The sequence below is a fragment of the Pituophis catenifer genome, unplaced genomic scaffold (assembly GCF_029215685.1).
Source record: "Pituophis catenifer annectens isolate HBS135680 unplaced genomic scaffold, rPitCat1.0.hap2 SCAF_9, whole genome shotgun sequence".
NCBI lineage: Eukaryota > Metazoa > Chordata > Lepidosauria > Squamata > Colubridae > Pituophis > Pituophis catenifer.
This window is the reverse complement of record NW_027256889.1, coordinates 29905657-29929863: the sequence shown is the minus strand read 5'-3', so window position 1 is coordinate 29929863 and position 24207 is coordinate 29905657. Positions and strand designations below refer to the sequence as shown.

Sequence of the window (24207 nt, the reverse complement as noted above, 5' to 3'; positions counted from 1 at the left end):
CTGTGGCTGGAGGGCAGGGGTGAAGGGGGCGCAAGCATGTGGTGGAGGTGAAAAGTCCTAACCCGTCTATGGATTTCCTGCTGCTCCCTTCCTTTGGCATATGAAGTGTCAGTTTGCTTGTATAACAAGCCCTTTCCCACTCTAAGATCTACAATTTGTTAGCACCCTCTTTACCTGATGCCATATTGGTGGCCTCTTTGTTAAACTTGGAACAGCTGTCAGCTCTTGGTCACCATGCCTGTTTCTCCCCCCGACCCCCCCACCCTCACTGGCCCCTTACCAAAATCTTGTATCAGATAAGCATTTCTGATATAAACCTGTAGTACAGTGGACTAAAACACTGTTATTAACTATTATTAACATCTGCTGCTTGCAATTACTGCAAGTTCAAATCTCACCAGGCTCAAGGTTGACTCAGCCTTCCATCCTTTCAAAGGTAGGTGAAATGAGGACCCAGATTGTGCGGGCAATAAGATGACTTTGTATAAATATACAAAAGTATGAAGGCTATTGCTCAACGTATTGTAAGCTGCCCTGAGTCTCTGGAGAAGGGCGGCATATAAATTAAAGCAAAAAAAAAAAAAAAATTCAAATCAGAGAGACGCAGCTGGAGTTTCTACATTTATTGTAAGAACAAATTCTATAAACAAAAATTACCAAAATGCACAAAACTACCACATATTTGGTTAAAGATATTCCCTCTGGCAAACCTTGCTGGGCCTGTTTCATTAGAGGCACTTCTCTGATCCAGGAGAGCTTCTCCTCGGTGGCTGCAAACTCACAAGCACTACAAAGAGGAGAAAGTCTTGTCATTGTAAAAGGAATGAAAATGTCAGAACGTCTGTTGACTTCAAAGGCAGATGAACATGTGTATTTAGAGTGCTCTGGGAAGGAGCTCCCAGGTGATGTGGGAGCAGGCCGTTGCTCAATCTCGGAGAAGAGCTTGTGCTGGCATGTGCAGCATGTCTGGTTTGTTTTCTCCTGAATAGATTGCACTTGAGTAGAAGAGACTATGTGTAGCTCAGAGTTAAAATCCTTAGACTGGCTTAAATTGCATAGAACCAAGAAACAAACCTGCTCCCTTCTATACTGTGAAGACGTTACCTTGCCAGACACTGAAATACCTGCAAGAAAGCAACCAAGCTCAGAGTGTACCAAAGACTCCAGAGACTGCCCTTCTTTTAAGTTGGCTTGTTTTTACATAAATGCAGATTCATTCCCTACAGTAAACTAAAATGAATCAGTTGTTGTGTAAACCCCATTCTTCTTTCTTCTCTCCAGCACTTAGATTAACATATTTATTAGTACAAGCTAATTACCTTCGTGGATGGCCCTCCTTTGGTCTTTGATATAACTTCCTCTTCCACAATCTCTGCAGCTTTCTGGGGGAAAAGGGGGAAAGGTACAAGCACTCAGGCCATGTCCGTTCAAGGCAATGAGAGAAGGCTGCCCTTGTGGTCAACCAGCACAACTAAAAAAGTTATAGAAGGGAATCTTCCATTCTTGCCAGGCAGGAAGTCAAGTAACTAGTGTGACTAGGATGGAAGCATCTGACCTCAGCTACCTACAAAGACAACAAAGATCTGGGGAAAACAGTTTCACAGGGAGAAAAGCCCTGGGAACTTCTTTGATGAAAGCAAAGAGTCTTTTCCAAAGTTACTAAGCTCTCCTACCCCATTAATATTTTATCTCCAGATCATGTTCCAGGTGCTGCATTTCAGCAATGAAATCCGGCCAAATCTATCCAGCTCACATAAACCGGTAGGGTCTGCAGCAGGAGACTCCGCCCAACTGCCAGGATGTCATTACATCCCATTTTTGACCCTCTGCACATAAGCAGAAGAGGCGCGCGCACTCACATTTCTGAACCGGTAGCGAAAGTTAAGTGCATTTCACCGCTGCTGCATTTGTATACCAAAGCAGGTCAGTTCAAGTGCTTTTGATAATGTTAATCTTAAATTTGTAGTTGTAGTTTAAACTATGACAATCCGGCTCCTATGGTTAGTCTGTGATTGTATTCTACAGTGGATATAAAAATTCTACACACCCTTGTTAAAATGTCAGGTTTTTGAGATGTAAAAAAATCAGACCAAGGTAACTCACTTCAGAATTTTTTTCCACCTTTAATATAACCTATAAGCTGTACAATTCAACTGAAAAATTGAAATCTTTCAGGAGGAAAAAATAAACTTATAATGTGTCCCTTCTGTTTTTCCTTGAAGATGTTTTGGCTGAACTCAAACTAAATAGGAGAAAACCTGGTTTGAGCACTTGAATGGGAGTTTATCAGGAAATTGGGAAATTGAAATTAGATTAGATATGTTACAAAGAAACATCCGGGGAGAAGGTGGAGACTAATCACTTGTCATTACTTGTCAACCAATAAACTTTGAGTATCCACAAAGCTTCAGAAATCGTGGCTGACCCTAAGCACCATCTAGCTGTACAGCAACCAGGAGAGTCTTGCAGCCTAGAAAGTGCCAGATCCAGTTCAAATCAATGGCTTTTCGTCTGTCTTGGGGACCAATTCAGAGGAGCTATGTTGCTCCTGAAGCCACCCAAATCAAGGAAATGCAGGGCAGTTGGGTAAGGAGGTGAGGCACTGGACAACGTACCCAGGTCTGAAACACTATTTTGCCCTTCAGCCTTCCCAGCTCCCCCAAACACAGTACAGGTAGTCTTTGACTTACGACCACAACTGGGACCAGAATTTCTGTCGCTAAGCAAGGTGGTCATTGAGTCATGTCTAATTTTATGACCTTTTTGCCACAGTTGATAAGCAAATCACTTCATTTGTTAAATGAATCACATGATCACTAAGTGAATCTGGCTTCCCCCGTTGACTTTTATTTTATTTTTATTTATTTATTTTTCATATTTGTATACCGCCCTACTCCCGAAGGACTCAGGGCGGTGAACAGCCATAATAAATACAAATACATATAGAAGTTAAAAACTATTAAGAAACAGATTAAGTAATTTAGGCTCAAAGATTAAAAAACATCCAAATTTATCTAAAGAGGTTTAAAACCCAATTTAAAAGACAGTTTAAAAGCCAATTAAAAAGGGAGAGTTAGGCCAGACCAGCTTGTTGGAATAGAAATGTTTTCAGGGCTCGGCGGAAAATGCGTAAGTCTTGGATGTTTCGTAACTCCGGGGGAAGCCCGTTCCAGATGGTAGGTGAGACTTTGCTTGTGAGAAGCCAGCTGGGAAGGTCGCAAAGGTCAATCACATGAGCCAAGGATACTGCAACCATTGTAAGTGCCTGAATTCTGATCACGTGACTGTGGGGATGCTGACATGGTCGTAAGCCACTTTTTTTCAGTGCACTCTAACTTTAAATGGTCGCTAAATGAATAGCTGTAACGCAAGAACTATCCGTATAGCAACATGACAGTCCTGGGGGCTGAATGAAAGATGCTGTCGTTTGATGTCAAATACATGGGATCCAATCCCCTTGTTGGGTCTCTGACAGAATTCTAAGCAAAAGGAAAACATTAAGCCACAAAACTGGACCAGGTCCTAAGATAGAGAGAGATTTCCAGGCCTGTGGGCAGCTCTGAACACCCATTGCAGTTCCTCAGGGCAGGGGTGTCCAGACTGGCTGGGGAATTCAGGGAGTTGAGGTTCACAAATCTTAAAGTTGCCAATGCCACTCACCCCTGCTTTTGGGTGAGAGATATGAGCCAGCAGTGTGTGGCGGCAGCCAAAAAAGCCAATGCAATCCTAAATTGCATTAACAGAGGGATTCAATCAAGATCACGTGAGGTACTAATACCACACTATAAAGCCTTAGTAAGGGCACACCTAGAATACTGCATCCAGTTTTGGTCATCACACTATAAAAAAGATGTTGAGACTCTAGAAAGAATGCAGAACAGCAACGAGATGATTAGGGGACTGGAGGCTAAAACATATGATGAACGGTTGCAAGAATTGGGCATGGCTAGTCTAGTGAAGGGAAGGACCAGGGGAGACATGATAGCAGTCTTCCAATATTTGAGGAGGAGGGGGTCAAGCTATTTTCCAAAGCACCTGAAGTCCAGACAAGGAATAATGGATGGAAGCTGATCAAGGAGAGATTTAACCTAGAAATAAGGAGAAATGTTCCGACAATGAGAACAATCAGCCAATGGAACAGAAGTTGCCTTCAGAAGATGTGGGAGCTTCATGACTGGAAGCTTTCAAGAAGAGACTGATTGGCCAGCCACCTGTCAGAAATGGTATAGGATCTGCTGCTTGAGCAGGGGGGTGGACTAGATGACTTCCCAAATCCCTTCCAACTCTGTTACTCTGTATTCGGATTGCTTGTGCATGCCAGGAGTCTAGAATCCGTGCACTGAGAGACCCTCCTACCTGGTCTACAGGCAATTCAACCTGCGTGTCTTCATCTTCTCCAACTTCCTGCGCATCCACCATCTCCTGCCTTGCCCCTCTCCTTTTATAAACACTTTCATTTTCTGAAAAAAAAAATAAAACACAGGGCAACATGAGATCCTTTGTGAATAACGTGCCCTTCCCTCCTTGCGCGAAAGCTCCAGACCCAGGCGGTAGCTAAAAATTAGCTTTGATACCTTTATGACTGATCTGCAGAAGAAAGCCCTGCCTGTGTTTACAAAACAAACCAGCCCATGATTAACAAAGCCATGGTTCACTGAAGACATTGTGGGAAGAGCCCTGTGGAGTCTATGCTAGCCCTTTTCCAGCATTTTAGGCATTCGCTTTCGTGAGCTGCTGCGGACATCATCACAGGCCTGGAGCCACTAGTCCTGTGTTTCTCAATCTTGGCCAGTTCAAGATGGGAGGACTTCAACAGCCAGAATTCTTTAGCTGGCTGGGGAATCCTGAGAGTTGAAGTCCCCACATCTTAAAGTAGACAAGATTGAGAAACATAGCCCTAGTGACTCTGCGGACAACTGGTAGGGTTTTGCCTAACCCTGTTTTACCAAACAGAAGGATTTTGCCTCTGGCTTCTTCACTAATTTTCTGGTCTTCCAAATTTGGGAAGCCCTGGACTTCCCTGTGTTCTTCAAACAAACCCAACCCAACCTTCCCTTGTTTTCTCCAAAAACACCTGAGGCCACCAGGTGCCACCAGGTGCTCTACACAAGCCACACGGGAGCCAAGCACATTGTAGTGTATCATTGTGTGCAAACTCAGCCTGTCAGATGTTCTAATCATAATTAAAGATTATCCCCTGTGTGTAATCTGCCAGTTTAACAAATTCATTTGGCAGCTTCCTCTGGAAAAAATGTCTGACCAATTGGCCCAGAATGATGGGCCTTGAAACTCCCTAGGGACCCTGGACTGAAGAATCAGAGGCCTGTTGCTTCAGCCCGTCCTTCCCAATTTCCTTGGACGCTCCCATTGGTCAACAGAGTTGAGCAGCCTGATGCCCTCCAGGGGCTAGATTCACAAGGAGCATGGCCAAAGCCCCCATCACCATAGAACCCTCACCAGTTATAGTCCACCCTCTGTCTCTCAGGCCTAGACACGCCTGCTTCTCCTTTTCCATTTATTTTTTACCTCGGGCAGAATAGTTGCCAGGGACCTGGTTCGCTTGTCCGACCTGGCATGGCTTGGCATGGAAGATGGATGTCACTTTGTCTTGGTGAGGATATTTCTTGGCTGGCTTGGACTCAGAGGGACTTGGACGGTCTCTTGCAGGCACAATCCCTGTGGAATGCACCCGCCAAAGTTTCAGCTGGAAGTTCAAGGAATGTTCATTAGGGCCTTCAGATGTAAGTCCTGGCCAGTTTGAATCATCTCCAAACATCAGCAGCTCCTATTTCCATTCTCTCAAAGTCCCCCCCTCCATCTCTTTTCATACAAAACCAAAACCAAAAAAACCCCAATTTCCTGCAGAAAAGGTGCCGCAGCTCCCCTGCTTTTGGATCCATAGCCAAAAAAGTGGGGAGTCTCTGGCGCACACTCAGCGCTGCGAGATTTCAACTCGCCCCAGCTCCATCCAGGCCAGGAAGGACGGCAAGAAATCCAAGACTTGTTTGGTGGGAAGCCGCTTCCCCACACTTGCTCTAGGGAGATTTCCCAGGACAGGCTCTAGCCCAGCGCTTTGGGATTTTAAGGCCCTGAATCCAGAAGGCCCAAAGAAGAGTGTCTGACTTTCACAAGACTCCACAGTTTGTAAAAGGCTAAATTATTATTACAGGTAGTCCTCAAATTATGACCAACTGCTTAGCAACCATCTGAAGTTGCGATGGGCCCCAAAACAGGTACTTAGGACCCAGATTTGAAGTTACAATGACTGCCCCCCTCCCCCACAGTCACACAATTGTGTTTCGGATACTCAGCAACTGACCTGCATTTATAACCATTCGCAGCATCCTGTATTGTAGTCACATAACCACAATTGACTTTTTGGCCACATACTGACGTTTACTTCTAATTTCCAGCAAAAAATGCCCATTGTGAACAATGAGTCTATTTAATAACCACAAATCAACTTAAAAACCGTGATTCTCTTAACAACTGCCAAAAAAGCCTAAAATCAGGCTGGCAATGTGATGACCCAGTTGATAATGTAAAATCTTTTTTTCATAAAACTAATTAGAAGAAAAAAGCAGGATATTTGGAGAAGTCCATAGGGCAGCTGTGGCTACAAAAGAGCCTTGATAGTACAAGGGTTTAGTGCACCCTGTTATTAACACAGCTGCCTGCAATTTCTGCTGGTTCGAATCTCTCCAAGGCTCAAGGCTGACTCAGCCTTCCATCCTTTCTAAGGTAGGTGAAATGAGGACCCAGTTTGTGGGGGCAATAAGCTGACTTTGTATAAAATATACAAAAGAATGAAGGCTATTGCTTAAAGCATTGTAAGCCGCCCTGAGTCTCCGGAGAAGGGCGGCATATAAATCAAATTAAAAAAAAAAAAAAAAAAAATCCAAGCCCTTTCATGTGCATTGTATTTTTTAAAAGGATGGAACTTTGATTAGGTGATTGCAGCTGCTATCTTGACTTTTTGGACACCCACAAATTCCTGCAGATGCCGCTGCTAATTACGAGTTGAACCCAAATCAGCACAGTAGGATGGGTGTAAGGTTTTAGGCAAAGGTTGATCAGAGAGCCTGCTTCCGAAGTCTTAGGAAATAGTGTTTCCGCCTTATTTCCTACCAATCAGCTGGAGGTCTTAAGGTGCAGGAAAGGCTTTGCTTGGGCTTTCCGGTACATACAAGTGGGCCACAATATTCATGAATTTAGCACACTTGAGACTTTTATCGTGGCGAAAAAAAAAATATTCCTCAAAATGAGGTTTTTATTGCAGAAACTTCAGTGTTTTATGTATGTATAATTTAGAGGTATTTGAGAATATAGAATCCCACTTTCAGTCAACATGAAACATTAAAATCTTGAACTTTTTGTTTTAAGTTTGGCAGACTAAACCCTCCCAATTCACTTTACCTGTTGTGCTGGCTCAAGGAGTGCCGAGTCACTGGCTCCGTCTTCACAGACCACCTGGAGAGAATAGAAGTTATAATAACTAAACAGGTAAATAAAATTGTGAGATTTTGCTGATTCTGATCTTAACTAATGCGAAAACAAAAACTGGTAAGACATTAGAGAAATACGAGTAAAATGTAATAATGTTGTACACATTTTATTTTTTTTTAAGAAAAAAATCTGATCACTACACATCAAGAAGCATATTAGCCCACAACCTCCCAAAGACTTCCAAGGGATAAAGATTCAATATTTGGCCACCTTATTCTTTCCCTCCCTCTGACAAATGACCACTATAGGTGAATTTTCTTCTTTCAGCACAGCTCAGGTCCCCTATGGGGAATTCTGGAACAGGCAGAGGGCATTCTCACCAAACGGCTACCATGCACACATAACCCATCTACCCTGTTTCCCCCAAAATAAGACCTCCCCAGTCATGTTTTTGAGCACATGGCAATAAGACCAAGCGCTTATTTCAGGATTCAAAAAAATATAAGGCAGGGTCTTATTTTCAGGGAAAGATGGTACCACTACACAGGAAAAATAACAGACGCTCACTTGTTTACTAGCCTGTGTCCTGCCTCCTTCCCTCCACCAAAGGCTCCATGCTACCACCCCTCCTCACTTTACCCTTTTTCTGGGCAAGGGCACATAGAGCCAGAGACTACTCTAGTTTACATTTGCGGCCCGGGGGCATTTGCAGTGACAGAGGCTGACACTTTGCTTTGCAGAATGCTGCTTCTCTCCAGACTTAATAAAAACATTTAGACCAGTAATAGCCTTTTGCCTTCTAAGGGAACAATTACAGCATTTTAATTTGGTTCCCGTTAATGAATACCACATCCATTGGCAGTATTACTAGTAAGGGGAAGAAAAAGGACCCTCTTCTCTGGGATTTGTCCAAGAAGTGGAACGTCTGCTCCATGGTCTCCTAGGAGGAGGGGGAAAAAGAAGCTACTTGAGCAGAATTCCTCCACAATTTTCAGGGTCTGCTCAGCTCAAGCCACAAGAATTTTCCCTCACTAGGAGGCATGGCCATATCTGACCCATCTGTTAACCCCAAGCACAGCAGGAGACATTTTATTTTTAAAAAATCTAACAGGAACATTTGCACGTCACACATCTTCTCCAGAGGCAAAGTATCTTTGCTCCTTTTCAGACAGGGGTGGCCTTAGGAAATCCGTCATCGTGGCTACTTACCCCCTGATTGTAGATCCTTCTTCTGTTAGAAGGAAAGTTCCTATGAGCAGAAAAGCAGCACATTCATATCCGCAGCACCCGGAGATGTTTTTCCTACCTTACTGAGATACCTTGCAGGGTGACGGGCAGAAGGAATCACCTTGAGGAACAGGAAGGAGAGCTGCTACCCAGACAACAGATAAGAGAAATCTGAGTGTGACCTGAGAAAGCATCTCAGACAACAACCTCTCTAGTTCTTCTGAAGAGAAAAGGAAGGGGCAAGGGAGCATATTCACACTTGCAAGATCCTGTTACTATGGCTGTTACAGTAAAAACAGTTGACACCTCCATGGGATTAGTTTCTTAGCCTGGACTACCTTGACACTCAGAATCTGTAGACCCAGCTCACCCTGCCTCTCAGCTGGGGTTGGCTCTCTTTTTATGTGCTAGTGCCATGATGGCGAACCTGTGGCACGCAGCACCCACTCTGGGCATGTGAGCTGTTGCCCCAGTTCAGTTCCATCATGCATACGTGAGCACCTCCCACCGGCCAGCTGGCCATGGGGTCTCTGCAGTGCATGTGCGGAGGGTGGGGCACATGCGGGGGGCCACGTGCACATGCACGGGGGTGGGGCGTGTGCAAGGTGGATGGGGCGCATGTGGGGGGTGGGGCGTTGTGTGGGGCCGCATGTGCATGCCTGGGGGGCATGTGCGTGGGGCACACGCATGCATAGAGGTCAGGGTGCATGTGTGGGGGCCACGCACGCATTGCATTTTGGGTGTTCAGGCGCGCAGACGCACTTTGGGCATTCGGTCCGGAAAAGAGTAGCCATCGCTGTGCTAGTGGCTTGCTCTGGGAATGTGGCTCTCTTCTAGGTAGTTCCTTGGTTAGACTGTCGGTTTTTTGTCTATGGAGTTTCTCAATCATCCAGGTCATAGTCCCAAAGTTGCTTTTCGAAAAAATAACTGGCCCTTCTTGGTTTGTTTCCTTGAAAACATTTTGCTTCTCATTCAAGAAACTGAAGAACTGAAACTAGAAAAGCTTCTTGGATGAGAAGCAAAATGTTTTCAAGGAAACAAACCAAGAAGGGCCAGTTGCCTTTTGGAAAAGCACCTTTGGGACACTGTTGCTTACTGTTAGTTTGTTTGGCAATTCCTCATTGGGGTATTGTTTGCTTCTTGATTGTTGGTCTAGTATTAAACTTGGTGTTGATCTGTTTATCTGGGTATTGATTGCTGGCAAGGGCGTGTTTTGGCCTTTTTGCTTTCTTTCTTTTTTTTCTTTTTTTTTTGTCTCTGACAGGGCAAGCCCTCTGGTATATAAAAAGACAGCAAAAGACACCCCTCCCTTCTAGCACTAAGGATGTTACCTAGTCTGCAAGAAAACAACCAAGCACCCAGGACCCCATGGTTCAACCCTGAGCCCCAAATATTCTTTTACCAGTAGACCCTGTTTCACTTTCAGAGAACACAAGTTATGACCGCTCCCAAGTTTCCCCAACATCTCACTTTGTTTCTCCCAGACAAGGAAGAGAAGATTGGAAGCACAGGGGTATTTGGAGAATGTGTTTGGACAAGGTTGCTTTTTTTCCTGTTCTAAGGGATTGTATTCTGCACAAAGGAGCCTGCTGCTGCATTTTAGTCAAATCGATTCAGCCATCTGGACGTGTGCCAGATTGGCTGCTATTTAAATCAATCTTTCCCCAACCGAAAAAGCTGAGCTAAGCAGAAGCACTTCAATTGCCTACCGAAAGGGACGATGAGGGATTTTGGGAGGCACCAGTAGTTCAAAATAAGGCAAATCTTTGTATTTCTCCAGCCCCACAGCCACATAATATTCGCCGTTCACCAGTTCCTCCCCCTGGGAGATGAGGTCACCATTCAGCTTGCAGAGCCTGGCAGGAAAAGCATAGCAGAAACAAGTTCATGAAAAGTGGGAAGAATCTGAGGAAGGAGCAAGGCTGGCTGGGGAATTCTGGGAGTTGAAGTCCACCCATATTAAAGTTGTCAAGGTTGAGAAGCAATCTTAAAGAAAGCTTCTTTGAAGTACACGGGACAAAATTTACAGACAAATTTCTATATTTCCTGTAATTCTGAACTTAAATATGAAGCACAATGGTTATCAGCTTTTAGACCCTACATGGTGCTGCCTAAAATGGAATTTAATTGGACAAACTTTAAGATGAACTATGCAGCATAATTGTATGTAGATACAAAACAGTTATATGTGAATATACCCTTAACAAGGTTACTGAATTTACCCATTGCTGAATTGGAGCACTATATTACCCTGTTTCCCCTCAAATAAGACATTATCCCCTGATCATAAGCCCAACTGGGTTTTTGAGCGCATGGCAATAAGGCCAAGCGCTTATTTCAGGGTTCAAAAAAATACAAGACAGGGTCTTATTTTCAGGGAAACACGGTAAGTTGTACGCTGGGTTCCCCAAGCCCTGAATCACAAACCAACCGAGATGAACACTAGGCAAGTTCATCACATGGGCAAAGGCACCTGCTGGGGCTTTATTTGGCCATGTAAAACCTCTGTGAAAACATAGCCAGAGACTTGTAAAGGCAGTGACACCTTCTACAAATTTCCTCCTGTTTAAAGACCAAAGAGGAAACCAAGAAAGCGTTGGGTCAGAAAAACCCATTTGTAAACTAAAACCAATGACCCCTCTGTTTTGTGTTTTGCAGGTAGACTTGGCTCCCACAGCCACTATTACGCAAAACTTAGCTAACCGAACCCCTGATGGCTGTTTCTGCCAATGAGCTTTTTTCCTGTTCACCCACACTTCCGACATAACCTGAAGCCGTCCGGTGGTTTTCTTTCTTTTGGCTCCAGCTTTTGTGGGAGGAAGGTGTGTTGCTAAAGCCCAGCTGATCCCAGGAGCTTCTGCTCTGGCGATGGGCTTTGGAGGGAGCAGGAAAGGTCCAGTTTGCCCCAGCCACCTCAGCTGATCTGCCTGCTTTCACAGTAAGTTACTGTACCATACATATAGATCAAAAGAATTGCATCTGCCTTAAAACAAATGTATTGTTTACCAGATTTTCCCTTCCCTGAAACTGAGATTCCTTTTTCAGACTCTCAGTCCTTTTGCCAAAAACCTGGAACTATTTAATTTGAAGCTGTGACAATTGAGGTGGTATAAATAGAGCCAGTTTGATCTAGTGGTTAAGACACCAGGCTAGAAAGTGGTTCAAGTCCTATCTCAGCAATGAAAGTCGGCTGGGTGACTTTGGGCCAGTCCCTCTCTCTCAGCCCAGCCCACCTAACAGGGTTGATGTGGGGAAAATAGGAGGAGGCAGGTGTGTTGGATATGTTCACTGCCTTGAGTTATTTGTAAAAATAGTAAAGCCCAAATAAAAAGATATAAATAAAGCTAAGCTGCTTTTTGGCATAGAAAGCTCACAATTGTGAAGGAATCTCCCTGGGCGCAGAATTCCCCCCAATGATACCCAGCTGGCTCATTGCCAGGACCCCCGTGCAGAGAGACCCCCAGGAGGCAGCCCACTCCAGACCTTAACCCAGAGAACTTGGGGGGGCTGGACTAGCCTAGTTCTGGCCTAGCAAGGAGGCGGCAGAGCCTTTGATTTCTCCCCCCCCCGCAAAAAAAATAGCCAAGAATAATTTAAAAAACGGAGACAGCACTTACTTCTTCACTGCTCCAGTGCACAGGTTTGCCTTTTCTGACAAGCGCCCGAGGACAATGCCCCATTCCTGCAGGGCGCTCCTGGCCAGGACCATTCGGAAGGGGGGGCTCAGTAGGTCTCCGTTGCGGAAAACGCTGGAATGGCAGAAGCAGAAATCCTGGCTTTCTTCCCTGCGTAGCTTCCTAAGGGAAGACTTCCAACTATTCCTATTTTCCTCTCATTCAGCGAGAGAATGAGAAGATCTGGACTTCATAAAACTATATGAATGGAGCACAGATGAACTTCTAGACTCCACCACAAACAGAGAGAATTTTAAGTGTTCTGTGAGTCTTTATTTATTTCTATTTATACTTCAGATTCTGGCAGAATTTTACCTGGAGGAGGGAACAAGGGTTTGGTCCCTTGTTCATAACCCTGCCTGCATTTTCCAATCACTTTGGCCATCTTTTTTCTTATCAGGAAAAGCTTTACTGGCATTAAAGGCTGGATTAAGACTGGGAAGGCCCTCTGCTGAGGACATCCCCCCTCAGTACTGCCTCCTTCCAGGGCTGTTGGGAGCACTAAGGATGTAGGTCCTGGGGATATAAATTGAACAAACTTCAGAGACAAAGAACGGTGCCCATTCTGCCTTTAGTTAGTTGTTTATTTTTTTATCAGATTTTTATTCCGCCTTTATTATTTTAAAGTAATTCAAGGCAGCTAACATACCTAATACTCCTTCCTCCAACTCTGTTGGTGTGGCCTGCGGAGCTGGCAGCAGAGTCGGACAGTGAGGAGGTTGGGGAGGAACAAGGGCCAGTCCCAGAGTCTGGGGAAGCCTTGGACGAGGGCTCTGTGTCGGAGGCAGAGAAAGGACCATCTGGGTGGTATGTGCTGCCTCCGGAGCCTCAAGTCAGACCTCAGTGAGGGAAGGGGGAGCCTTTCCCAGTGTGCGCATGTGCAGAGCTGCCAGAAGGCAAGAACAGTTAAGACAAAAGGGACGACTTGGGAGTAGGGCTTGGAGATGATTGGCTCCTCCCATAAGACTTAAAAAAGGAGCAAAGGCAGGTGGGCCTTTGCAGGAAGCAACGTTGTTAATTCAGTTTAAAGTCAGAAGCTGTTTGATTCTGGACTCCATGTGGCTTTGCCAATTAGGTCTTTGGCAGCATGTCAAGGGAGATAAAAGTGGGTGATTATCAGCCTTATCCTGAAGGACTCTTTACAACTATTTGGGACTCAATCTGTGAATGAACAGAATTCACAGCTGTTGCAATAAAAGAGGTTTTTGGGACTACTCGTGTGTTTCACTGACTCAGGAAGCCTAGGTCTTTTCCCCCATAACAACTCTGTGGGTCAGGCTGAGAGAGAGTGACCAGCCCAAAGTCACCTAGCCAGCTCTCATGGTCAAGGCAAGAGTAGAACTCACTGTCTTTGGTTTCTGGTCTGCTATCTTAAAGTGGGTCTCCTTCCCTGAGCTTCCCCATTTCTTCGTCCACTAATCCAAGAGGGAATTTCCAAGGACAGAAGAGTCACTTACTAGATAACACAAGGAAGGTCCGTTTGCTGCTTCCATCCTACAGTAACCATCATCTTCTGAGGAATACCTGGATAATTCTGAATGCCAAAACATCATCATCATCATCATCATCATCAATAGCAGCAACAATAACACATCATTATCTGTCCTTTGTAGGTTCTAGCACTACGTTTCTTAACCTTAGTGCCTTTAAGATGGGACTTCAACTCCCAGAATTCCCAGCCAGCTCCAAAGTCCAAGCCCAATTTGCTTGAGGCCTGAGAAGATCCTTGCTTGCCCCTCTCTCCTTAGGGAGAAGGAACCTCTTTTAGGTTGCATATAATATATTGGTACATAATACAGAGTTTTGACACTAGACAGAGGATCAAAAGCTTCTCCTGGTAGTTGAGCCCTCTGCCTTTACAAGGGTCTCGGTCTAGAACAACTCACTGTACGAACTCAGTGCAGGACGCCATAGGACAATTCAATGGGGGATGACTCAAGAGAGGGACCAGCGAATTGCAGCGGGCCTTGTCTTGCTTTAGCATTGGACCTTCCCAGGTGGGAAGTCCTTGAGGCTGGGGTGAGCTGCAACTCTACTGGTCCCTCCCTCGAGTCATCCCGTGTTGAATTGTCCCAGGGCAAGTTGTTCTGCAATGAGTTGTACGCAGAGAGATGGCTGGGGTGAGCTGGCCATGGCAAGTTGTCCCATTCCACCCCTTTGTTCTCAGTTTGGGTAACAAAACATTTAGCACCTGGAGGGAGGTGCTAAATAAATAATTGGAGACAATTATTACACACAACATTCTGCAAGCAAACCTTCATTATGGTTATACATGTAGTCCTTGACTTACAAGCATTCCTTTAGTGTGTTGAAAGTTACAACAGCACTGAAAAAAGTGCCACAGCATCCCCAGGGTCCTGCGACCAACGTTTTGGGTGTTTGGCAACTGGCCACATGGCTGCCATTTACAACCTTCCCAGCCGGCTTCCCACAAGCAAACTCGATGGGGGGACCTGGATTTGTTTAATGTGATTCACTTAGCAACTGCAATGATTTGCTTAGCAACTGTGGAAAAAAGGTTGTAAAAATGGGTGGGAGACTTAACAAGCACCTTATTTAGCAACAGAAATTCGGATCCCAATTGTGGTTGTAAGCCAATGCCAACTTGCAATTGTCTAACGGCCAGTACTGTGTAAAATCCGCTCGTCCCAGAACCTTCCTAAAGCAGAACTAGACTGTTCCGTTCTGAAATCAGTTCTGGCCCACCCATGACCACTCACTCACCTGGGCTCCATTTTTTTTCTGGTGCTTCTTCAGCTGTTTCATTCCAGCATTTGCATAGCTGTCAAAAGTAATTTGGGAAGAAAATGAGCCACTGAGCCGATTCAGGAGACTGTCCTGGGGAGTTCGTCTCAGTCCAGAACAGACTCCCCTACTTCTCCATACAACTATTTCTTCCATGAATGCTGCAGGCTTCAAATTCTATAATCCCTGGTTGTTGCAACAGGCTGACACATTCATACCTCTGGAAATGGCCAAGAGTGTGGCAAAGTAACTCTTAAGAGGTGTTTCCCAGTCAAACAACCAGCATATTCTTTGCCATAGATATGGGTTAGATTACAACTTCCATTACCTCCAGTGCCATTAGATATGCTCCAGATGCCTTTCAGGGAAGAAGAGAGGAAAGATGTGTGGACTTCAACTCCCAGAATTTCCCAGCCAGCCATGCTGTGACTTGAAGTCCACATACTTCAAGCTGCCAAGATTGGGAAACACTGAGTTGGGTCAACCAGAGAATTAAGTGCTGCCCCTTCAGTTCATCTTTAATTCGAAGAAGAGTTTGAATTTATCTTTAATTCGTCTGCCCCAAAAAAACTTTATTCTCCAGAAGATGAGTTGCACATGTGATGCATCCTTGAAGTAAGAAGCAGAGTTCCACCACCACCACCACCTTCTTATGATTTTAATGTTTCTGACAGTTCAAATAATTGGCCAGCCAAAGGCAACCAACCCAAAAATTCTGCGCAGCAAGACAGTAATTAATCCCACACCATAGCTAAGAGATGGCTGTGAGGCCGATGTTCCTTAGCTTTTGCCAATTAAGCACCCACTGCAGGAGTTGGTCTGTGCCAGCTGGCAAGCCCAAAAATGGCCCTCCGGTGGCTGATTGGAAAAAGATGTCCAAGGGGCAGAAGTTCAAACTTTTCTCATTTTTTGAAAACAAAGCCAGAGGCAACCAGTGAAGAGACTTAAGGCACATCTTTGCCTTGGGACAGGAGAACCAAATGAGATTTAATGGGAAGTGTGGTCCTCAGGACCTCAAGTCAAATGCCAGAAAAACCCACAAAAATAGAAACTTTCTACTACATCTTTTCCCAACCTGGTTTTCCAGATGTACAGTATTGGAGCTATGAATTCTCTACACTCCAAAGTCTGGACTTGAAGTCCCAAGACCTATGAAGGATTCCGCCATGGGTAGGACTTCTCTGCACTATTCCAGGCGTTCTACAGAGCTGTGACTCTCTTTAAACAAAGCTCATTTGAATCTTGTGCTGGAGAAGTTGCCACGTATCTTCGCAATTTACATATTGCTGGGTGCCGAGAACAGCCCTCTGATACTCCCACAAGGACAAGGGCTGCTTGAAGACTGACATCAGGAGGTTGGTGGTGTCATAATTCAAGGGTCGTGGTCCTCCCTTGGAGTCTAGAACAGACGCCCAGCTCTAGAGAATAGCCCAGAGCTTTAAGAGCCTGCTCAGGCTGCCTGTTCTGCTTTGACTCAGGTCTTTGATTGCAAGGGGGAAGGAAAGTAAATTGCTGAGAATGTGCTTTGGTTCCACTGCCAGGGCCAGATTGGCAGTTGGTTTGGCTGGGCTTGCCCTGGAACTCTAGGTCATGGAAGGGTCTCTCCCTGCCCCACCAGCAGACTCACATTCTGTCACAACCTGCAAGGAATCTACATCTTTACCTTGAACTTTCTTGCCAGTGAATCGGTCCTCTGCCTACCCACCCACCCCCACAGTTGCTAGCACAGAAGGGCCTCCATTCTGACCCCCACAGTCCGTGAGGAAGGCACCTCTGACTTGGAGCGGCAAGGCCCCTGCAGCTCTGGATGCAGAGAAACAGTATGTGTTCCTCTGATGCTCACACTGCAGAGGAATTTGGGCTACTCTCATTCTACCATGACTACAAGGACACCCAGAACAATTGTGTATCTCTGCTGTTCTTGGATATTCACCCTGCTACATCATTCAGCACTATCAGGGTCAAACTTCATCAGATAATTATTGTGCTTTAACATAATCATCATTATGAACTAAACTGATCTTACCGCATTTAGGTACCTGTAATCTAGTACATTTTCATTTATTTTATTTTTACATTTTCATTTCTACATTAAAATCTTTTAACTCCTATAGGCCTCTTTTCTTAGATTCTCATCTTGTCCTTGATGATTCATATATACTTTTAAGTTTTTATGACTGTAATAAAAATGGATTGGGTTAGGTTACTTACTCAAGCCTTTTGAACCGCTCAAAACCTGCAGCCACGTATCGGCACCCGTTCTGCAGTTCACTCAGCTCCGCAATGCGATGACCCTCTCGAGGTGTGTAGATGCTCCTAATGGCCACGGGGGCTTGGATGGTGCTGGTCACCTCATTCAAAAAGGCATCAAAAGTCAGGAACCGGCGCTGGCTCACAACAAATTTCCGGCCAAGGAAAAAGGGGTCCCCATTGCGAAAGACCACCACATTCTTGGCAAGGGGTGCCACTGCCACAGTACTTGAGACCATCTCTCCTGGGCTGCAGACCCCAGGCTGCTTGTCTGAGAAAGCTCCCTGGCAGAGGGGCACCTTGGGGGCTTCTGTAGCCAAACAGCACTACTCTTTTGAGTGTGCCAGGCTGCCTTCTGAGAGGAGAACTATGCCGTTTCCATAGTGCCGGTTCAACAAGGAAACAGAGAGGGAGTGCCCTCCACTTGGTGAAAGACTCGGGTGTGTCTGTGGCAGAAACTCCTCTTTTCTGGAGGTACGCTCGAAAGAGAGCGGAACGCCCCTCAGACCTGGAAGCAGAGATGTCAGCTCCGCTGTCCATGAGATCAGAGGTTGTGCCATAATGAAGGTGGAACTACAAAGACAATAACATGCTCCTCTCTACTCTTCTGCCGTGGCTCGATCCAGTGCCAATGGCTGCTGGGAATTAAGCCAGGGTTGCCCCAATCAAAGGAGAGTTCTTGGGCAAAAAATGTAATAAACCCCACCACACACAGTGAAGCGCTTTCCAGTCAGTGGGCTTTTCACATCCCCCCCAGGCACGATGAGCGGCCTTGGGCTGCCAGCAGGGTGGAAATGCAAGTGCTACAAAATGACTCTGAAGTTGTGGTGAGCAGCTCATGTAAAATGCAAATCTGTTTTGCAGATACTGTAAAACCCACAAGTGGATTTGGAAGGAAATAAAAACCGTAACAAAGCAACAGTGCCCAGTGTGTAGGGGTCCCTCTCCATTCTTGGCCCCCACTCTTCAACATATTCATTGCAGATCCTGCAGTTTCCCAAATCCCCTTAAAAAACTAAAGATTATGAGACTGACTAGTCCTGCCAGAGAAGTTATTACTTCTGGCTCTGCTGCTAGTTCCATTTGGAGAGCTTCTCTCTTTAAATGCCTTCTTTTGCTTTCTCTTTTTTAGTGTTCAAGCTTGCACAGACGGGGCTGTCTTTTGTTGTCTAATGTAATCCACCCTGAGGATTTTTGGCTAAAAATCACACTACAATATTGCTACTGCCTTGTTCAATTTAGGGCAACATTTCTCAACCTCAGCATCTTTAAGACATCTGGACTTCAACTCCCAGAATTCCATACAGTAAAACTGCAACTTTCCAAAAGCTAAGTCAACAAGCGAAGCTGGATTTCTTCAACAACCATGTGATTCATTTAATAACTGCAGTAATTTACTTAACCACCGTGGCAAAGAGGTTTTAAAATCAGGCATGACTCATTGAACAACCACCTTGATTAGCAACAGAACTGATCCCAATTGTGATTCTAAGTTAAGAAATACCCGTAATGTCTCCTGGCAGGTTCATACTGCCTAGCACAGTTGAAAAATGTGGGGTACTGCCTAATTTTACAGTCATGGGCCAAAAATGGGGCATGGAGGAAAAAATGTTTTATTTAATTTCATAACAGTTCATTAATAGAGAGCATCCAAATTTCAAAAAATAAGCCAGCAAAACAGCAGAAACAGCCATGCAGTAAAGACTTTAAGAATAAGCAAACAGCCAGTGGCCACAAAAAGCAGAAGGGCTCCAGCTACAACACAGGGCCCTGGAATAATCTCCAGAAATTGAAAACTTCCTGGTCAAAGCTGCTCTAATGTAACTGACAGGGGGAAAAGGCCCACTGATCACTAGCTACCATAGCTTTGCAAATGCTGGCAAAACTGATGTTGCTCCACCAAAAGTGCACAAAAGGAGCTTCTGCAACAGCAATTCCAAAAAGCCTGCCAGCCTTGAAAAGCTTTCGCAATCCCCAGTTTTTAGAGTTCCTTTTGTAAATCTGAATGGTGACTTCAGGATGTGGCCTCTCTAAAAGAAGCACGGCGGACACCTTGCCTGCAGCCCCTTGCTTCCTTTCTGGAGGTAGTGGGTCAGTTCAGTGTGAAAAGATCGCATGTGAGCTCTCAAGCTGGTTTCCCCAGTCTGTGTTTCAGGATCAAATACTATAAGGGATGACAGAATAAAAAGGAAATAAAAACAAATGAAAGCAGACGAAATCTACATCAACGGTTGCAGCTATCCTAATAAAATTATACGAATCACTATATTCCAAAGGAGACCATTAATCCTTTCCTTGATAGTTTTAACCCCTGTCCAATGCATCTATTAGTACAGTTCTGAATTTTGAAGATGCACGCTCTTCCACACCTTGAGGGATCCTGCCAAGGCCACCTGCTTTTGCCCAAGCCCGGGACAATGCTGAAATACCTCTCCTCCCCATGCCATCTATCAGTTTATAGAAGAAGCGATGATCACAGAACTGTGCCAGACCAGCCGGCATTTGGATTATGGCTGCTCCCCAAGACAAAAGTCAGGCAAGCGACCCAAAGGCAGGGTCCTTACATTCTTACGGCTGGCAATTGCCTGTTGCAGCCAGAGCAGCTCCATAGCCAGGTGCTTGCGGTAGTTCTGCAAGCCAGGCATCCCTCTGAGCATTTCCGGTGCTTTGGGGAAATGAGACTCTGGGGAAGAAAAGAAGATGGTCAGAATCAAGACTGCCTCACTCTTCTCAAGCCGGGCAAGGCACACACACACACACACACACACACACACACAAAATGCTGCTTCTGTAAAGTTGTTAGGAAGAAGACTGATGCCAACCAGGACTTGGATGTACAGATGTAGTAACTGCCTCCCAGTTTACCAAAGTCCAGGGTTCTTCCAGTGCCTAACTTACCCTGGCTCATCCTAGGAGACTCCATCCCCAGAACTGTGCTGCTCCAGTCAGATGAGGCATTGCTGGGTTCCCCGCCTTCCTCGTTTTCTCCTGACAGGCTGCAGACATTCCCAGAGTGAGCATCCACAGCTTGCTGTCCTACCTCACTGATCTTGGGTTCCTTGGGTTCCACCTCAGCCAGTAATCGGCTTGGAAACTGCATCTCAAAGTCACACATTTGTTTAGACTGTGATATCTCTTGAAAATATTGTGCATCCTGTTTTTGTGGCTTGTCAATTTTAACCTTTTCTCTGTTGAATGGCTTTATTGATTTCTTGGCAGACTGTAAATAAAATATAAAAATAAAGTTCATTAATATAAAACAATAATACAAAATAAAAAGATTATCTTTAAAAAGAGAATGATCATTATGTACAGAGCAAGGTATTTTCAAGTTGAATGTGTTGCACAGAGCATTGCATATCCTATTACACATCAAACAAAAAGCAAAAATTTATATGATAAGCAAAGGCAGCATTCTCTATACCAGTGATGGCTAACCTTTTTGCCATCGCGTGCCAGGAGAGGGGGTGGGGGAGGTGTGCGCGCGTGCGTGCCCACACCCATAATTCTATGCACCCCACCCTGCGCATGCGTGCGCAACACCCACCCCCTCCCACTCCTGGCATGCGATGGCCCGATAGGCCCATTTTTCCTTCTCACCTGGCTCCAGATCCTCTCTGTGCATCTGGGGAGGGTGAAAACAGTCTTTCCCATTCCCTCGGAGGCCCTAGGAGGCCTGAAACAGCCCATTTCCCAACTCCCGGTGGGACAGGAAGTGACGTTTTTTGCTGTCCCCAGTCTCCAGAGCCTCTAGGAGTCTCTAACTCTATCCCTAAACCCCCACCCCCACCCCCGGCCCTCCAGAGGCAGGAAACAGCCTGTTTCCCTACTTCTGGTGGGCCCAGAAGGCCCGAAAATCAGCTGGCCGGCACGCACATGCATGCCAGAGCTAAGCTGGCATGCCCACTGATATGGCTATATGTGCCACCTGTGGCATGCGTGCCATAGGTTCGCCATCACGGCTCTATACTGAATGCCACCAGACTTAGTTTTGTTACAACAATCCATGGAGTCTGGGGGAAACTTGCATTCCTTGTTACCTGGCTAAATTCAAGCTCTCCTATTAGATATTACACTAAGAGCCACAGATCAGCTGTAAAAACAAATGGGCATATTGGACTATTTCTAGCCAAATCCTCAAGTCCTAATGAGCTTTTTCATTCATATATTATCAAATGCAGATTATAGTGCATTAAAAAAAAGGAAACAGGGCAGTTTATTAGACTGAAAAATAGTTATCTAGATCAGGGGTCCCCAATCCCTAGCCCACTACCAGGCTGTGGCATATTTGCAATCGGGCCACGGACCACGCGCAGTCGAGCTGTGTGTGCATTGACATGCTTGCACAGCTCAGTTCAACACCCCCACCCACCCCCACAAGCCAGGCTGCCAAGCTGCAAAGTTTGGGGACTGCTGATCTAGATGTTTTTCATGCGTAAGGTAAAACTAGAACTCACAGCCTTCTGGTTGTGCTGATTCTGCTGATGCCTTAACCTCTAGGCCTTTAATTCCCCTCTGGAGCAATTCAAGAAAGGGTCGATACTCCCACTTCTGCTAAGAGTTGAGCCGATCAACAGTCCTACCTTTGAGAGAAACGCTGGTCTTGGGAAGAAATGGCCAGTCCACTGGACCCAATCCAAGTCACCTTCAATTTCCTTGACGATGCTCTCATACTTACTCCTTATGCTTTGAAGCCTTTTCCTGATCAGGTAACCCCTGACAACAGCCTAAAAGGGAACAAATTGTTAAAAGCACAATCACAGCAGCACAGAAATGATGAGTCCTGGCATAGAACAAGGATTGAGTTTCTCCAGTATTACAGATGTCAGATCCATGTATCTGCCATTCTTCGTAGAAGAAGGGGGGTATTTGGATTCGTCACATTTAGTTCTCTTTCCTATGTATCCTAAGTATCCTATTTCTTGCCTGGTCCTCTTTATATAAACTTTAACCTGATTTATAACCGTTGCCTGGCACCAGGAGTGCCTGAAGAAATCTCACCTTCTGTGAAATGAGAGGAGGGGGGGAAACGTGTGGATTGCAAGATGGCCCTGAGAAGCTCTTCTTATCTGCTTCTCAGAGAGGCTAATCTTCACACCAGCCAATTGGTGGGAATGCACATTGGACGGTGGGGAGGGGTTCCTAATTTCCTTTATCCTGAACTGCATGCTCTGAGACCTCATGAGCTTGCTTTGAGTTTTGACTTGCTTTCATCCCTTTCAATAAAAGGTTCCTTTTGAAATATAAAGTTCTTAAGAGTTCGTATTTTCTTGGAGGGGGGGGGAGAGGCTGGTCCTGACACAGGAGTTGATAGGGAGACATCTAACAGGTGGTTTTTCTCCCTCACATCTTGTTCGTCCAGCTGCCATTTGACATGGGAGCGAGGGCAAGGAGGAAGTCAGCACTTACTTGTGCCAGTTCCAATTCCAGGAAATACGGAAGAGGAGGAAGGAAGCCCAGGACCTTTTAACTCCTCACCATTTCTATTACAAGTAGTCCTTGACTTACAATCACAATCGAGCCCCAAATCTCCATTGCTAAGCAAGTTCAATGAGTTTTGCCCCCCTTTACAACCTTCCTTGCTCCCCTTGTTAAGTGATTCACTCCAGTTATTAGGTTAGTAACACGGTTATTAAATGAATCTGGCTCCCGCATTGACTTTGCTTGTCAGAAAGTCGCAAAAGGGGACCACGTCACCCCGGACGCTCCGACCCGCGTTGCCAGGCGACTCAGCTTTCATCCCGCGACCATGGGAGCGCCGCAGCCGTCCTAACGGTGAAGAACGGCCGTAAGCCACTTTTTCAGTGCTGTTGTGTCTTCGAACGGTCACTAAATCAATGGTTCCAAGTCGACAAAGACCTCCCCTCCCCACGAGGGAGCACGCAAATCCCGGGGCGAAGCAGGAGAGGCGCCTTCTTTCCCACTGCGGGGCCTCGGACGGTCCGCGAGGGGCGGGCGCTGCTCCCCGAGCCTCCATCTCCCGGGCCAAGGGCTGGGCGGCACCGAGGCCCCCGCCGTAAGAGCCAGCACGGTCCCCGCGGCGCCACACAGCGCTTCCCTCCGCTTCCCCCCCTCGACGCCTCTCAGAGGCTGGGAAACGCCGCTGCTTCAGCGCACCCCCGAATCGAGGCGGCCCCGCTGCGGCCGGGGATCCCGGGGTCGGCCCGCCCGGGACTTCTGGCCACCGACCCCGGCGCCCCCCTCGGCCGAGCCCGCGCGCACCTGCAGCCGCGCCGCCGCCTCCTCCTCCCCCCGCATCCTGCTGCGAGAAACGGCGATCGCGCCCCCTGATGACGTCAGCGAAGAGCGACTCGCGCCACAGCCAGAGGCTGTTTGGGCGGGGTCCGCTTTCCAGCTGCGCTGAGTGCCGGGTCCCATCATCTCCATTGTGCGCCCGAAGCCCCAGCCCCGATCGGCCGAAGAGGTTCTGTGGGCTAAAACAAGAGCGCGCAAGGGGCCGATCCCTCAGTCAGATGTGCGACGGGACGTCGGCTGCGTTTGACGTCTTCACTGCGCGACGTTCCGCCAGAAGGCAGAGGCGGCTGTAAAACGGGGGGGGGGGCTTCCCCCCGCCAGCCACGCTCCAACGCCGGCCCGCCCGCCCGCCCCGTTCCCCACCCGACCCCCGCCGACGTTCCCGGCCATAGAAACAGGGAAATGATCCAACGCCGCTCCTAAAGCTTTACCCTACATCGGGTGGGGAACTAGGGGCCCTTTTCACTTGCGGACTCCGACTGCCGGAATCCGCGCACCGGCAGAGCCGCCTTGGAAATTCTGGGAGCTGGAAGTCCTCAAGTCATAAAGGGGCCCTAGTTCCCCACCCGTTCCACAGGAAGACCTCAGAACGAGCAGCACCCCCCCCCCC

At 46.5% G+C, this 24207-nt stretch overlaps 2 protein-coding genes across 2 annotated transcripts; both read right to left on the bottom strand.

Moving 5' to 3' along the window:
- Positions 1-608: 608 nt before the first annotated feature.
- DCDC2B (doublecortin domain containing 2B) lies at positions 609-18840 on the bottom strand. The gene is given in 12 exon segments (XM_070949912.1): positions 609-787; positions 1320-1382; positions 4357-4460; positions 5527-5704; positions 7417-7470; positions 8656-8695; positions 10383-10529; positions 12291-12422; positions 13805-13881; positions 15072-15129; positions 17304-17644; positions 17646-18840. Coding segments are annotated over 12 exon segments (1440 nt in total). The 5' UTR covers positions 17883-18840; the 3' UTR covers positions 609-778.
- A 99-nt stretch (positions 18841-18939) lies between these two features.
- IQCC (IQ motif containing C) lies at positions 18940-23805 on the bottom strand. The gene is made up of 5 exons (XM_070949913.1): positions 23565-23805; positions 21926-22069; positions 20241-20562; positions 19907-20025; positions 18940-19506 (listed from the first exon to the last, which is right to left on the bottom strand). The coding sequence occupies exons 1-5, from the start codon at positions 23727-23729 to the stop codon at positions 19468-19470; spliced, it is 789 nt and encodes a 262-aa protein (XP_070806014.1). The 5' UTR covers positions 23730-23805; the 3' UTR covers positions 18940-19467.
- Between the last annotated feature and the right edge of the window lie 402 nt (positions 23806-24207).

Bases quoted from the DNA above. Each gene is read 5' to 3' on its own strand.
- IQCC (XM_070949913.1), bottom strand. From the start codon at position 23,729: ATGGAGATGATGGGACCCGGCACTCAGCGCAGCTGGAAAGCGGACCCC. The intron at 20,563-21,925 runs GTAGGACTGTTG...TTTTATTTACAG, and splicing joins GACCAGCGTTTCTCTCAAAG to TCTGCCAAGAAATCAATAAA. The intron at 19,507-19,906 runs GTAAGGACCCTG...CATCCCTTATAG, and splicing joins CAATTGCCAGCCGTAAGAAT to TATTTGATCCTGAAACACAG.